The 17,320-nt window shown below is 47.1% G+C and overlaps 1 protein-coding gene across 11 annotated transcripts in view; it reads right to left on the bottom strand.

Moving 5' to 3' along the window:
• Positions 1 to 17,320, bottom strand: part of Nav2 (neuron navigator 2) — a 654,216-nt gene that overhangs the window by 244,979 nt on the left and 391,917 nt on the right. For all 11 annotated transcript variants that reach the window (XM_031386765.1, XM_031386769.1, XM_031386759.1 and 8 more), the window contains one exon: positions 5,481 to 5,598. In XM_031386765.1, the coding sequence (XP_031242625.1) occupies positions 5,481 to 5,598 (118 nt within the window). The remainder of the gene's footprint in view (positions 1 to 5,480; positions 5,599 to 17,320) is intronic.

Genomic DNA, 17,320 nt, shown 5'->3' with positions numbered 1-17,320 from the left:
TGATACCATCAGTTCGTCCCAACACCCCCAGATTTCACTGGTCTGTGCAGCCCTGGCGGCCAGAACTGGTCCTTAAGAATCACTAAGGAGAGATTCTGCTGAATGAAGGAAGGACCACGTGCAAACCATCTATCGCCGAGATCACTGAATCCACAGGCAGAAATTTAATCCCCAGTGTGGTTGTATATAGAAGTAGGGCCAATGTGGGATGACTTAGCCAGGAGGACAAAGCCTTCATGAATGGGTAAGAGAGACCCTTACTCATGGTTGTCACCCCTTCTTCCCACACCATGCTTGCAGGGAATAAAATTCCTCCCCTAGTCCTCTCAGCTTTTCCTGAAACTCAATTACATGCTGGACCCGGGCAAAATTCTGGGTTCCCAACCAGAAAAAAACTTAGACCCAGATCTAGAGAAGACAAAGCCCCAAACCATGGTAGGTGGAATGATGGGAGGTCCCTCTAGCTGTGGCTGGGTAGCCAGCAGAAGTATCAGCAAGAGCTGGACTCCATAGCGTAAACAGGCGCACACCAGCCCAAGGGTAGCCACTGGAGTCCAGCACACTGCAAGTGTGGCCAGTAGTACCCTAATTCTAGAAAAAACCCATGTGGGTATATGCCACGGGCCGGCCAGTTTTTTTATCTCACTATTTTCATCCGCTCCTTTAGTGAGTGGAGTCCCATTTTTATGGAACTTTGATTTACTTTCTTTCCTCCAACGCTTCCCTTTACCACAGTGTGGGCAGGGACCTGGAAGAAGGCCCTTCTTGTTTCCTGAGGGATTTTTACAATCCTTCCTCAGGTGTCATGGTTTTCCACAGCTGAAACATGTAATTTCATTCCCCTGAGAACATTTTCCGTTCTCATAGGTGTTCTTATTGGCGCTGAATTTCCATCCCTTCATCCCTGCAGTGTACGCTATTTTTGCACTACAGCTGGTGAGGCATCTAAACATGCTTTAATGTCAGACTGCCCCATAGTAATGATTACTCGCCCTTTAAACTGGTGATCACTTACCAGCAAGTCTGCAGCACTCTTGGCAAGATCCTTATCCTTGCCTGAGAAAGGAAAAAAGAAAGAAAGGAAGGAAGAGAAAAGTCTTACCTTCCAGAGTCCCTGTTTCAAGGCATCACCTGCCACAGGCCGGCCAGCCTTTGGCCCCTCAACTCGTGGAGAAATCGGGATCCCAGTAATCAGGCAGGCAAGGATTCGGCCCGTGGCAGGTATACACATGCACACACTGGTGTCCACATGCAAATATACTCTATATTTTCTCATAGTAAGCACATAAAGAAGGGGACACCAAATTCAGAATTCAAGAGGAGGAATCCTGGATAGTCCACACCACAATCAGAAAGTCTTGTTCCTCTCCCATCAGGAGAAATACCACAGGATAGTGGCGTAGTTTACATTTGAAAAGCTAGCCTATGATGGCACACTTTTAATCTTGGCCTCTTGGAGGCAGAGGCAGAGGCAGAGGCAGAGGCAGAGGCAGAGGCAGAGGCAGAGGCAGAGGCAGAGGCAGAGGCAGAGGCAGAGGCATCTCTGTGAGTTTCATGCCAGCCTAGTCTACATAGTGAGTCCCAAACCAGTCAATGCTACATAGGAAGACCCTTTCTCAACATACAGAATGAAACAAAGAAAGTTCCCCAACAGTCTCGTGTGTTTGAACCCTTGGTTGCCAGCTGGTAATTTGTTGAGCAAGGTTGTAGAACCCTTAGGAGGAGGAGCCTTGTTAGAAGATGTGGGTAGCTGGGGGAGAGACTTAAGCTTTATGTCCAAGACTGCGTTTTGTTCTCCCTCTCTCTCCAAGTATGGATACGGTGTGAGTGGCCAGCCTCCTGCTCCTCCCACCACACCTTCCCCGACACAATGGACTGTGTCCTTCTGCAACTGTAAGCCAAGATAACCTCAAGTGTTTTATCATAGCAGCACTGGGGAAATGCGCTTCCCTCCAGTTTCCTTCTTCCAGATCTCTATGCATGCACAAAGCTCAGAAGTGTGCCCAGGCATGGAGCTGTCACGGAAACACCAGTGTGCTAGCACCTGACCTTCTCTGAGGAGCCCCGGCCAGAGCTACCCTTTTCTGGAGCCTGAGGTGCCCCAAAGTCTATAGTTACATCATGAACATCCTTCATCTGAGAATCTGAAATCCAAACTGCTCCGAAATCTGGAACTTTCTGAACATCAACGGGATGTGGCACGTAGAAAGTTCCACATGATTAAACTTTTGTTTCACATCCAAAATTATCTAAAAACATTGAATAAAGCTATCTTCAAGCTATGTATACAAAGTGCCTATGAAACTTAAGATTGCTTGCTTAGACTTAAAACATTCCCAACATATCACATACATATGGAAATATATCAAAGCCCCCAAATCTGAAATCCAAAACACATGTAAACTCCAGCATTTGAGAAACTCTGCTGTTACTGACCTGAGCCTGCAGCACTCAGAACACAGAAACACAGAGCAGTAGTTTAATTCCAAACGAGCCGTTCATCTGAATTGACTGAAGAAAGCATCCTACGTTCCCAAGCAATGATAAAGCTGATCCCCCATTTCCATAGCCGTGCTCAGCAAACTGACAGTGCACATCCTACCACGAGGCTCTTCAGAGTCTGCGGTAGGCATGATGAATCAGCTCTGACACTCGACATCATCTTCCTTTGCCTACTGTTCTAGACAGCTGCTACCGAGTGCTATCCTGGAGCGCATCAAACTCACATATTTCTTATTTGATCTCCAACTTTCCTTTCATGAAGCACCCATAAGGAAAACAAGGGTAGCTGACCCACTTTCAAGTCAGAGAAACAGCTGGGAAGATGGCTCAGTCAGTAAAGTACTTGCTGTGCCAACATAAGAACCTGTGCTCAGATCTGCAGAACCCACGTTAAGAGCAAGGCACAGCACTGCATGCCTATGACCCCAGCACGGGAGAGCAGAGACAGGTGGATCCCTGAAGCTCACTGGCCCAGGGATCAATGAGATGACCCTGGCTCAAGAAAAGAGAGATGGATGAGGCAAGAGAGATGGTTCTGTGGTTAAGAATATTTGCTGCTCTTGCAGAAGACCTGAGTTTGGTTCCCAGCACCTATTTCAGCTGGCTTACAATGGCTTTCAACTCCAGTGCCCTCTTCTGACCTCAGTGAGCACTGCACTCACATGTGTATATATACAAATGCAGACACACACTCACATAAGTAAAACTAATAAAATAAATCTTCAAATAGAGTAAACAAAGATAGAGAGTGATTAAGGAAGGTACCCTACGGCCTTCACAACTGTATACGTGCATACACACATACACTCACCCCATGCATTCTCGTACACACCCAATGCTAGCAAGCATATATATATATATATATGCATATATATATATATACACACACACACACAGGGGAGAAGGGAGTGGGAAACAGGTAACAGAAGCAGAGTGAGGTAGGAGCCTGTGAGGCATGGAGCAAGGCAGAGAAAGACTCCTCAGTATTATCCTTTCTCCATTTTCTCTCTTACGGATAGCTGACACTGGGGAGGGTTCACACAGCACCACCCTTAAAGGAGGCTCGGGGTTAGCCACAAGTCTGCTGACAGGATCACAAAGCCTAGATCAAATACAGGTCAGAACTTCAACAAAGTACAGGCAAGATGGAAGCACAGCCCTCAAGGCTATGAGCCCAGCCCAGCCCTCTCTCCGTCCCCAGTGAGCCACTGAGGTGCGAAGGTGCTCAAAACATTGTCAGAGAACGCTAACGTGAAGGCACTGGCTGCACCAAGTAAGAAGCCTCACATAGGCTCCTCGGCCTCTCCGAGTCTCCCTTTCCCAGTTGGCAAAATGGGAAATCTACTACCCACTTCCTAGGGGCAGAGGAATCTAAATAAGGAAAGCTTCTCAAAGAATATGGTGTGTGCAGTGATGGAGAACAGAAGGAAGAGGCGGGATTGGAAGAAAAGTAGCGCAACAGCATTTAGGTGTCCTCCCACAAGGCAGGCGGTGGTGCCCATGCCTAGTACAATCCTCTCCCCGAGTGTGGGCAGGACCTGCAACTCTGACATTACATAAGAGAGTCAGCCCATCATCCCATTGGGACGATTGCTCCAGAGCTGGCACTGAAGGATCATGATTCCTATATGACAAGAAGCCCTAAGAGCAGCTTCTAGGAGGCGAGGGTGATCTCCAGTTGGTAGCTGGCAAGACTCAGTATCCAGATTCCCCCAGTGATGGGGAAATGAGTTCTACCAGTAACTCAAGCAAGCATGAAAGCCAGTCCTTTTCCAGTGAGTCCCTGCATGAGGATGCAGCCCCGAACATGATCATAACCTGACCTAGGTGATGTATGGGAGCTGTGAGACAACAAAGGCACGTTTTAAATGGCTGCCTTCATGGCAGCAGCAAAGCAGTCCAGGGAGGGAAGGGGAAAGAAGAAGTCAATTTCAGAAATTATTGTCGAGGTAGAGGGGGGACTTTCTTTCTCTGTCAGCAGCAGTCCCCACTTTCAGCCTAGGCTCATTGCTTGTGCTTCTGTGGATCTCCCTGCAGAACATTAGCACAGCTTAATCTCTGAAATCCACTTACTTCTTCCAGCTGAAAGGAGAGCAGCTTTTGCACAATAAGCAGAGGAGCTGGGGCCCAGTCCTTTCCCTGTACCTTCTTCTCTAGCACTAGTGAGCTGCTATAGTTGACAATGGCGACCATCAACTGGATAATGTACACCATCCGATCTCCACAGCTCCGACTCTCAGACGGGGCTGCAGGCCGGAGACAGTGCTGTGGCCGCCATCCACCCACTGATGTGCCTGCTTCTCCCAGCTCAGGTCTAAGGCACGAGCATTCCAATGGCTCAAGCTCTTTTGCCCTGGTATTAAAACCAGAGACCACCAACCATCTCTAGAGCCTTTGATTTCCTCAGCCCCAATTAGAGTCGGCAGGATTAAACAGTCCTGTGTTTTCTTTTCCTTTTTGAAGCATGCCTAGAGTTTTCCAAAAAGAACTATGTGAGTTAAGGAAAGAGTCAAACAGGAGGTCACAGACACAGGTAGAGTGTCCCTTTCAAAGCCTCCATTTCCGTCTCTGACCCTGGGTACTCTTTCCCCTGAGATGGTCAAAGTAACTCTGCCATGATTTCTTTCGGGAGCACAGGCTGGCCTTAAATTTACTATGTAGCCAAGAATGGCCTTGAATATCTGATCATGCCTCCATGTTGTAGATCACCATACTGGGTTTATACGGTGCTGGGGATGGAGCCTGGGGCTTGCATTCTAATTGAGCATTCTACCAATGGAGCTACACCCACAGCCCTGCTGAGTTTTAACAGAAACAGCTGTAAAGCTGAGCTCCATACAATCAGGATCAAAAGAAAATCAAGAGAATGGGCAACATGTTGGGCAGAGACATCAGGGTTCGCATTTCCTAGCCCACAGGACCTTTCTGGGCTGCTTCTGCTGTAACCCACTAGCCCTCCAAGGGAACGACGAACTCACCTACAACCTGGATGATCTGGGCCAGGAGCACGCCATCGGTCACATCTTGCTGGAGGTCCTTGATGAGGCGTTTGTGGCCGGATTTAGCGAGGTAATGATTGGCCCAATCCGTGTAGATCTACAAAGAAAGCACACAGACAACTTCAGGAATCTGGGCAGAGCCCACCGAAGGGTCAGAGGCAACCGCTGAGATCTATGCTTGGGTGCCACAGTCTCTTTCCTGCCGGCCCTGGCAAGGGAGCTGCCAGAGCCATTAATATGCAGTGCATTGTGTTGGCTAGGCATTCAACTAGCTGTAACGGTCCTGTCTATTGAGAAAGCTGTGTCAGGAGCTAGAGAAAAGCTAAGAAGAGCGTCAAAACATGCATAGACCTGAATAGGCCAGGGGACAAGGAACTAATAGTTTGTCCAGACGGCTTTGAGACGCTGCAGCTCTGAACACAAGTGAGGCCTCTCACAGCCCGTCACACTTTTTCACTTTATGGAGAAAATGTATGGGGAGTTTACCACCCGATAGGCATCTTGGATGGGCCATTTAAGGCAAAGAGGGCTATTGAGTGAGCAGAGTTCTCGGGAGCCTGGCTCCCTTGTAAAGCAGCCAAGAGGGAAACACAGAGTCCTGCAATCACACACGTGGAAGTAGAGCTAACTATGGCCTCACCATCACTGAAGATTTAACTGGGTTAATTAAAAGCCAGCCACCATTTCTACTGTCAAGATTCTACAAATAGGGGGCTGGTGAGATGGCTCAGTGGTTAAGAATAATAGCTGCTCTTCCAGAGGTTCTGAGTTCAATTTCCAGCAACCACATGGTGGCTTACAACCATTCAAAATGGGGTCTGATGCCCTCTTCTGTCATGCAGGCACGCGTACAAATAGAGCGCTCATATAAATGAATAAATAAATAAATGAATAAATAAATAAATAAATAAATAAATAAATCTTTAAAAAAAAGAGTGAGAGAGAGATTCTACAAATAAAACCTAGTCAATTCCAATACATGCTGTGGGACCTCTTTCCCTAGAGAGACAAATGTCAAACCTTATAAAGGACCAGCTACAAATGGATGATTGTACCAAGGTCCAACCTGGGGAGCCAATGAATGTATTTCTTACTTAGAGCGAACTGGTGACCTTAAAACTGTCACGACTCTGAAAAGGCTCGTCCCAGCACGATGACCACTTGCTGCAAAGATGGCCTCTCTCCTCCAATTAACTTTCCAGAGACTATATACTTTAGCACCTCCCTTGGTCCAGGGGGCCAGAGGAAAATCGTGGCAGAATTATATACAACTGGCCTATGCAAGGTATAGGAGTGGGAACAGCTGAAATCTCAGGAGAGGGTCCAAAGATCCTCTCCACCCACTCCTACGGACAAATGTCTGGTGAGCAGTAGCACGAGTCTTGTGGGTCTGTGAGTAGTCACGGGCTGTTCTGAAGAGGAGGGTGGCTGCTATATCCAGGGAGCGCTCTACATCTTTAAATATATCAGTGTGGCAGAAGCTGAGTGACCTGTGGGAAAGCAGATTCCTTGGGGAGCTGAGCACACCTGTTCTTCTAAGTCACAGACTCGTTAGAGCAAAAGATTATTTTCTTCTATGTGGGGAAGCAAAGAAAACTCACCCAAACCCAGGAAAGAGCCACCCTCCCCCCGAACATTTCCCTGTTGATTTACAGGGAGGGCTATGTTTGTTTCTGAGCTTGTATGGGAATGTGGGTGGGGGATGGCCACACCTTTCTCAGTGGCATGAATGACTACTCAAAAGAAAGGACAACACCCCCTCGACTGGTCAGAAGCAATAAGTTTGCACCCAGACCTTCTAATGGCTTTTCCCTCCATCAGTGGGCCTGCCTAAGACTTCACAAAGAGCACAGAGCAGAACTTCAACTGGCTGTGCCCTCTGACCTCCATCCTTTGCCTGAAGGAGTCTTTCTCTGTTGGGGGCGCTGGGGGAAATTGGGGTGCAACTTTTGTAGATAGGCAGTATCTCCAGCTGCTTAACCCTGGGGACAGTGAGATCCTCATCCCCAGAAAAGACAAGACTGCACACTCTGGTTCAGAGGTGAGAGGAACCACTTCTTCCTCTACCAATCACTAAACCCTCCAACTCCCATTAGGAAGAACCATATGCAGCCTAGAGGCTCATGGGAACTTTTTCTTTAACAGCCTGGGTATCAGATCTTACATCCATGTTTCACTCTTCCCTAGACTGGAGACTGGATTTACCCAAGACCAGAGAACTGGTTAAAAAAAAAAAAGAGAACATACACTTTTACCTTCTTGGTTTTTGTTTAGTTTTGAGTTAGGTTTTACATAGCTAAGGCTGGACTTGAACTGTCTACGTAGCCAAGGATGACCTTGGACTTCTGATCCTCCTGCCTCCACTAGCTCAGTGGTGAGATGGCAAGTATGCATCACCATTCAGGGTGTTATATGGTTCTGGGAGCAAAACCAGGATGTCATACATGCTGGGCAAGCCCTCAGCCAGTTCAGCTCTATCCCCAGCTCATCTTAAGTTTGTATAATTCAATAAATCCAGAGGAAGCTAAGGGATCGAAATACCATAGTGGCAGTTAAGATGGGCAAACTGAAATTTAAGCACTTAATAAATGAAATTATTCAGAGGGAGAGATGAAAGAAGAACAGTAAAAAGAACGGAGGCAGACCCGAACTCAGGTCCCAGTTCTGAGGTCCTTGATGAGGCGAGAGAACAGTAAAAGAATGAGGCGTTTGTGGCTGGATTTACCAAGGTAATGATTGGCCCAATCCGTGTAGATCTACAAAGAAAGCACACAGGCAACTTCAGGAATCTGGGCAGAGCCAAGGAAGAGACCTGGGTGTGTCTAACTCAGTGATGAGCCTCAGGGTCGTACCTCAGCACACACAGTATACCACAGCCTCTCAGGGTGGATAAATGGATAGCTGGATGATAGCCTAGAACCATGAACCCATCTGAGAACGTTTCTTATCTGTGAGTTGAAACCGGCATGTGTGTTTCTGGGCTATGATGATAATGAATCAGCCAATGCATTTAAAGGCATCTTCTTCTTCTTCTTCTTCTTCTTCTTCTTCTTCTTCTTCTTCTTCTTCTTCTTCTTCTTCTTCTTCTTCTTCTTCTTCTTCTTCTTCTTCCTTCTCCTTCTCCTTCTTCTATCTTTGAGACAGGGTTTCTACAAATAGCCTTGGGTGTCATGGAACTCACTATGCAGACCAAGCTTGCCTTGAACTCACAGAGATCCACTTGCTTCTGTCTCTCAAGTGCTGGGATTAAAGGAGTGAATGCACCATAATGCCCAGCCGGAGGCAGGTTCCTAACCCAAAACTGGAGTTTAACCAGTATCAACCAGCTCAATGCAGTGCCCTGCTGCACTTCAAGCCTCCCCTAACCATGCTAAATATATGAACTCATCCAATCCTTGTCATTGCAAGAGTCACTTGTCAGCGGAGAAAACGGAAGTGTAGAAGGATAACATACTTTGTTCACTGGCACAGTAAGTGGCAGAGCCAAGGAGGGGAGCCCAAGCTGAATTTGCTAGGTTCCCTGACACATTCAACATTGCTTCTCCGAGTAAAGTCTATATGTTAGTTTATTCATCCCCCTAGGACATCCTATAGCCTCATTTCTCTAGTTGGTTATGCTAAAATAATTCAAATTTAAAGAAAGATCAAGACCCGAGGCTAGCTCCACCTTGTACTCTGAATGCCACTGGGTAAATCATCCACTGAGTAAGTTGCCCAACCTTTCTATGCGTCCTTCTGTTTATTTACCAGAATTGAAATCTTGAACTGGATCCAAGGTAAATCCTTCTTCTACCTTCTACCTTCTGATTTTTTTTTTTGTCATGTATTTTGTCATAGTGATGGAAAGCTGACCTGCACACTTGCCAGCCAAGGAGGGCAGTGCCCATAGGAATCTTTCAAAACCCAGATGCATTTCACCAGCCATGTGGGAGAGACCATGGTAACACAGAGAAATGTAAAGCCATGTGCCCAAGGACTCAGCTGAGAGAGAAGCAGAACTTGGTACTTTAAAGTAGGTGCTGTTTACACATTCCATCTGGAAGCCAGGATGAAGCCACCTTCTTTCCAGGAGTGTATACACACTCATGCACACATATATGAATACATACATGCATATACTCTTCCCAGAATGACTTCAACCCACAAATGGTAGGAGGCAGTGTATGTGGAAAGACGCAACATGGACCCTTGGAATCTGACCAAGTTGCCTCTGGCTTTGGGCAAGTTAATTTGTGATAATCTTCCATTCCTTGGTGTCTTAGTTCTTTTTCTATAGCTGTGAAGAGACACCATAATCAAGGCAACTTAATAGAAGCAAGTGTTTAATTGGAGGTTTGATTACAGTTTCAGAGGGTGAGTCCATGACCATAATGGTGAGGAACATGGCAGTGGGAAGGCAGCTCAGACACAGGACATGTAACTGAGAGCTTATGTCTGATCCACAGGTTGGAGGCAGAGAGAGACTAGGCTCTGCATGGTCTTCTAAAACCTCCAACAAGGCCACCTCTCTCTCTCTCTCTCTCTCTCTCTCTCTCTCTCTCTCGATATATATATATGTCACTGTCTTCTGACACACCAGAAAAGGGCATCTGATCCCATTACAGGTGGTTGTGAGCCACCATGTGGTTGCTAGGAACTGAACTCTGGACCTCTGGAAGAGCAGTCAGGGATCTTCACTGCTGAGCCATCTCTCTAGCCTCAAGGCCACATCTCTTAATCCTTCCCAAAACTAGTTTTCCTAACTAAGGGCCAAGTGTTCAAGCATGAGCCATTCTCATTCAGCCCACCACACTCAGTCTCATCATCTATAACATGGGGACAATATCAAATACGTTATAAGGTGGTACTGGCAAGTTGTGGCCTGTACTAATGCCAGGTGGGCACCTGTTTCTGTTAGGAAAGTTCGTGGGGCACAGCCACATCCTTTTGTGGTCTCTGGCTGCTTTCATGCCACTAAAGCAACGCCGAGCAGTTGTGACAGAAATCTTTGGTTCATAAGACCTCAAATATTTGAATCTGATTCTTCTGAAAAGTCTGCAAGTCTGTTCTCCAAAGAGCAAGTGCAACGACACACCCGCACCACACAAGCACTCAGCAGTAATCACTGCTGCCCACCCCAGGAAAACTCATCAGCTCTCCTGTCTCTTTACTGCTGCTGCTTGCCCCGCTTGGGGGCTCCCTGGCACAACTCCAGGGCCTGCCCTTCCATGAAATCACTCTTCATTTCCCGATCCAACCCTTGAGTTCCCACTACCAGATGTGAGCAACCACCAGATCTGGCCCAGCTTCTGGTACATGGCAGGAGGCCATTATGTGCCTGCTGGGTCAAGCTGAGTGGAATGAGAAACAGTGCGATTGATTACCCATGAAAACTAAGGATATGGGCTCTTGGTGAGTCTTCAAACCAGGATTTCAAAGCAGAGAAAAGGTGGGGGTAGGGGCTAGAGCACTCAGACATTAAGAACACTAGCTGCTCTTAGGATAGAGTTGGGGGGCATTCAATTCCCAGCATCCACATACTGACTTATAACCATCTACTGCTTAACTCCAGTTCTAGGGACTCCAACCCCCCCGCCTCTGGCCTCTGTAGACACTGCACGCAAACGGTGCCCACATATACATGCAACAAAACACACAGGAACATTTTTTTTTAAAGTGTCTTTTTAAAAAAGAGAAAGCGAGGTCTGGAGAGATGGCTCAGCAGTTAAGAGCACTAACTGCTCTTCCAGAGGTTCTGAGTTCAATTCCCAGCAACCACATGGTGGCTCACAACCATCTGTAATGAGATCCAATGCCCTCTTCTGGTGTTTCTGAAGACAGCTACAGTGTATTCATACATACTAAATAAACATATCTTTAAAAAAGAGAGAGAGAGAGATAGAGTGGGAATAATGGTTATTCTTGTCACCTAGACTATATCTAGAATTAACTAAAACCTAAGTGACAGGGTACACCTGTAAGGGATTTTTCTTGATTGAATCTCTGGAACTGGGAAGTCCACTCTATACCAGATCTTCTGAAGTGAGAAGATCCATCTTCGATCTGGGTCATATCACCTGGTGGCAGTCTATAAAAAGGACATGGAAGAAGGAAGGGCCCACTCTTTGCCTGCTTGCCCTCACTCTCACTGGTAAGTTCATCCCTTCACTGGCATTAGAGTCCCAGGGTATACTGAAGACTGGCTGATACATCCAGCCTTGTGGATTGAATGACTACTGAGTTCTTCCACTTTCCACAGGGAGACAGCCGTTGTAAATCCCATATGTACATATGTGTGCGTGTGTTTGTATGTATGTATGTATGTATGATTAGACTGATAGATTCATTCTATCAGTTACGTTTCTCTGGAGAACCCTGACCAATAGAGCAGGGAAATTAATTATCTCACTCATGCATAATCATGACCATCTAACATGGATTCCTGATAATTTGGAATTTCCCTTCCTCTCCCATTTCCAGCTCTTGACTTTGGAAGATAATGAACCACACAGAACCACTCAGGTTTATTTTTAAAGTCAGCTGCCAAAGGCCATGGTAAGCGTAGCCATAAACTCAAAGCCTTATCCTTCCTGTGATGTTTTGGTCAATCACACAGGTTAACACAGGCTTTCCGAGGGACACTGTGCTGGCTGGCTACTTTCTATGTCAACTTGACACAGCTGGAGTCATCTGAGAAAAGGGAACCTCAATTGAGAAAATGCATCTATAGGATCTGGCTGGAGACAGGCAAGCCTTTCTTAGTTAGTGATTGAAGTGGGAGGGCCCAGTCCACGTCAGATGGGGACATCCTGGGGTGGTGGTCCTGGATTCTATAAGAAAGCAGGTTGAGCAAGCCATGGGGAGCAAGCCAGTAAGCAGCACCCCTCTATAGACTCTGCATCAGTACCTGCCTCCAGATTTCTGTCTTGTTTGAATTCCTGCCCTAACTTCCTTCAACAGTGAACAGTAAATCTTTTCCTCCCCAAATTGCTTTTGGTCATGGTGTTTTGTCATGGCAGTAGAGACTATTCACTGGAGACCTACTCCGTAGGTCTAGCAGCTCTGCAACAAGTTTTCAAGCTAGGGTGAAAGCCAGAGACTTTGGGTAGCCAAAAGCATATCTCCAAGGCTTTCATTCACCCAAATTATGGGGACTTGTCCTCGTTTTGCCCCACGAGGGGACCAATGAATTTTCAACAACACGGTTTTGTGGGAAAGAAAGAACAAAATCCCCAGTTGGATTTCAAATCTTCAAACCAGTTCAAGGTAAAAAGGTCTCAGGACTGTTTCATACTGGTACCCAAGCAGGTGTCCCTAACCTTGATTTTCCCCTGTATCTACAACCTCTGTGCTTTATAAGTTGATGTTCCTAGAGGAGCTGCTGTCAAAGAAAATAGGGGGAAGGAGAGGGTGAAGGCCCAGGCAGCAAATGGGGCTTTCTGCAGACCCTGGCAGGATTCCAGAGTGCCAAGTTTGCTTGCCTCTCATTCTACAACAGTCTCTGTCACTGGAGTTGAAATCCAAAGGGGAGACTTTTGACAATTGGTGGAAGTAAAGGATCTGATTACCAGATGATGCTGGCACTGTGCTGATCAAGGGGGATAATAATGTCTCCAAGTCTGGACCTCAGTTAGTGAGGCTGTTCTGTAATGAGAAATAACACCACAGGAAAAACCACACTGGCAGAACTAAAACAAAGGGATAGAAAGCAGGCCAGAAATACAGGCTGGGACTTCAGGCAGAAGGAGGGTACCAAGAGAGTCATTTCTAGGAAACTAGGGTGAGAGGTGTCTTGGAAGGAAATACTAACAGAGAGACTGGTGGTCAGAGCAAAGCAGTCATTTGGCATCAGCAGCTGCTTCCCGTGTTCATTGTAAAGGATGCTACTGTCTGTCTTTGAGCCAAGACTTTGGTCATGCCATCAAGATAACATCTTTCCTTTGCCTGAGCACTGTGCAGTCAGATGTCTTCACTCTGATTACCCACTGCTACAAAAGTGATACTGTACTAGCAGATGGGGTATTCTTGCTGGTTTTTTTGTTTGTTTTTTATTATAGCAAAGTTAGCGCTTCCTCAATGGATGCCAGCTTGAAGGAAATAGAAAGGTACATTTAGTACCCAGGATAAGGATGACATGTTCTGCACCACCAGAGAGAGAGAGACAGAGACAGAGACAGAGACAGAGAGACAGAGACAAAGAGAGAGACACACAGAGACAGACAGAGACAGACAGAGAGAGACAAAGACAGAGAGAGAGGGGCCCAGCACAGAGAAGGAAAATCTTCTGAGTGGGGCTGCACAGCTCAGTGGGGCTGAGTCAGAACACAAGCTCTGCTCCCCTACTGTCTGTTAGAGCCCACTTCTGTCCAGAGCACCCCAGTGCCCACCTGAACGGCACTGACCCTCAGTCCACTCCCATCTTAGGCATGCGATTCACCACTGTAGTCCCATGAAGGTGATGTTTGCAGCCTCAGGTGTACATGTGGATCAGGCTGAGCTATGTTTAGCCTTCCCAGTTGTGCATCACTTGATGGATCTTGTCCCCTGTGGACCTCAGTGTCCCTCACGGTACAGCTGACACACAGGTGCCTTAGGCACAAGATGAGATCCCATATGTAACCAGCTAACACAGTGTTGGTTTCTGGCACAACATATTAAATACAAAGCTGTTATTAATATTCAAGTTAAACACTGAGTTTTAGAGAAAATATCATTCCTGGTGACAGAAAGAGGCCACTCTTTTCAGAGCCTCACATTTCTAGCTATTTAACTGGCAATCTTTCCAAACAGATTGCATTGAGGACTGTAACACGGCCTGCTTTTAATTGCTACAACTTCCCTTTTCTTGGCCACCCAGGGGCTTCACTCTGAATACAAGGCCGCTGTGACGTACTCAAGGATGCTCCTCAGGCCCGCTTAAAAGACTGACAGTCTTTGAACACCATGAATAGCAGCCTGGTGGGTAGAAGCACCCCAGCAGTGGGGAGGCAGAAGTAGGAAGACCATTGGAGGCTAGCCTGGGCTACCATAGTAGCCTATCTCAAAAAAGAGCAAGAATTGTTCAGTGTTTTGACATGACGTGTCCTCAAGGGAAACACATAGATCGGGAGACCCTGTGACCGTTTGTGCTGATTTCAAGTGAGGAAGGCTGGGCTCCTTTAGCAAGGGGACCCCACCAAACGTCTGGGCCGCAGAAACACTGAGACTGTCACTGGCTTCTCTGTAGCCGCCATCCCCCCTCCACTTGAGCACAGGTGCACCCCACTGCCAGCCTCTGCTCCTGGGGTACACATGGAATGGAGCCATCATGGAGCATGGGCAAGGATCTCTGGACTCAGAAGAAGGCAGTAGGTATATGGGGCCACACACTGGTTCCCTCCCTTCTATGGACTGGAGCTTTGGACTGAATGAAAAGGGGAAACAGAGGAAGCAAACTGAGCACAGGGGCCATCTCCTCTGGCTCCCTGCTGTGGGGTCAATGATGTGACTGGTTGCCCACACCCTGACCAGCACGACTTCTCAAGAAAATGCACGTCAAAAGAAACCCTCCTTTCAAGTTGCTTTTTGTCTGGTATTTGGTTGCACAGATTTGAAAAACTACTTGTACAAAAGTCAAAGGTTTCCCCAGTTTGGAAGAGAGTGGGCACCATTTTCCAGGAGTGGCGGTGGTACCAAGGGCACTGCACTGTTTGTGAGGGGCTCAAATTGAATCCACGAGCTGCAGAGGGTCACGTGTCATGGCAGTGTGGGAAAAGCCATGAGGCTGTGAGAAAGGCTGGTTGAACAATAGCCACCACAGTGCCGCCAGACCCTGGGAAAGGGGCTGGACACTTGTCACTGGGTACTAACAGACCTACCTGCACAGGGACACTGACACTTTCCCATGTCGCCAAGGTTTATTAAAGCAAACATAATTTCACAACAGTATTAGGAAAACCAAATTAAATATGCCAATGTAACACGTGCCACCTTAGCAGGGCTGTGCTGGGGTGAACCTCACACCCCACCCCCTCCCTGTTCTTCCAGTCTGTGAGGCCAGGCTGGCCTGGGACCTTGTACAGAGAATGCTGGGGTTGGGCCTGGGAACAACCGCAGAGCCACACAATGGTGGTATTGTATGTTGGGAGCATGAACAAGTTACAGGTGGGTGTGCACAGCAACTCTGGGAGTTTTGAAATGCTGCCTATGGAAAGAAAGAGAAAAAAAAAATACCAGGCTGCTGAAGGTGTTGGGAGGGACTGGCCACATCTTAAGGATGAGTACGTAGGTGTCTGCTTCCTCTGGACCCAATTAATCCACACGCAATGCCCAGAATCATCCTCCGTACACTCGGCTCTATCACAGCACTCGTTGAGCTGGACCCCACTCCCCAGGACTCAAAGCACCGCCCCTCTCACCAGACCACTGCCCCCAATGTGCCAGGGGCATAAGTCTCTACACAAGGCCTACTGTGTGCCAGGTGAGTTATGACTGCGATCCCATCTGCAACCTTCTCCACTGCAGGAGCAGCAGCTGCAGTAGACAGGAAGTCTCCCTAGTTGGCTAGAGTTTCCCAAACATCTAAAGCACTTCCTGGCACACAGTAGGAGTTCACTAAATTGTTGTTGAATAAATAACTGTCCTCCTACGTCATCCATGGTAATCCATCTTCATCCCCTTGACTGGGGTTGAGATCACCAGGAAAACACACCATTGGGTGCATCTGTGAAAGAGTTTTCAGAGTGGTTTAGATGAAGAGGGAAGAGCACTCTGAATATGGGCAGCATTGGCATCCTGGATTGAATAATAATGACAATGTGGGCAGTGCACCGGCATCAATTACTCTGCTTCCTGACTGTGGATACAATTTATCCAGCTGCCTCCAGCTTCTGATCCCAGTAAAATACCCTCAAATGTGAACCCAAATACCCGCTTTTCTCTCTGAGCCTGTTTCTGTTAGGTACTTTTATCACAGCAATGAGAAAAGGAATGCAGTATAAAACCTGAAACAAGCAAACAGGCTCTGAAAGACCACGCCTACTCAGGTCTCACACGGCCAGTGGCAAGTAAAGCTCTGGTTGGCTCAAGAAGCCCAAAGGTAGACTGAGTCTCCGTATCTCCCAAGGGCCTCCCAGGAAGGGCAATGGAGATCACATAAGAATGGATGCTGGCATTCTTACTGGACACTTCCAAATGATATCAGGTCCCTCATCAACCTTAGGATGTAGATCTGAACAACACAGCCCAGTGGCTCCAAGAGAGCCAGTGTCTGTACTAAATAGAATGTTTTGGGTTTTTTTCCCTCTTCTGAAATCCACAGGCTGATTCTCTCTCAACCACCATTGTGACAGGATGGGTGGATCAAGTCCTCCAGGGCAGCAGGACACAAACAGCACACCCCTCCTTTTCACAACAAATATCAATGCACCCATCTATCTGGAAGGGCAGCCTCAACCAAGGGTGGTGACAACCCAGACATCATACAGACCTCTCTATCTGTCCCAGACTTGTTAGGCAGTAGATTAGCTCTGAGAAGAACTGACCAATGAGACCCCAAAAGGAAGATATGAAGAACAATAAGAGATAGTGGTAGACTCTAGCTGGGTCAGCTCAAACTGGCTTTAGGGACTTCCTCAACAGGAAAGCAAGTGGAGAGAGAGCTCTGTTACCTTTTCCTTTTCTTTTTTTTCTTTTCTTGTTTTTTAACTCTTCCTACCTTAATTTGCTTTGTGTGTGTGTATATCTAGCTATCTATCTACATACTTTTACTTTACGTGTATGGATGTTTTGTTTGCATGTGCACCGAGACCTGTGTTGTTCAGATCTGTTCAGAGTCTGTTCCTCCCTCCAAGAGTCTGCTA

Source organism: Mastomys coucha, unplaced genomic scaffold (genome assembly GCF_008632895.1).
Source record: "Mastomys coucha isolate ucsf_1 unplaced genomic scaffold, UCSF_Mcou_1 pScaffold21, whole genome shotgun sequence".
Lineage (NCBI taxonomy): Eukaryota > Metazoa > Chordata > Mammalia > Rodentia > Muridae > Mastomys > Mastomys coucha.
Note: the sequence above shows the minus strand (reverse complement) of the source record. Positions and strands in the feature narration are given on the sequence as shown.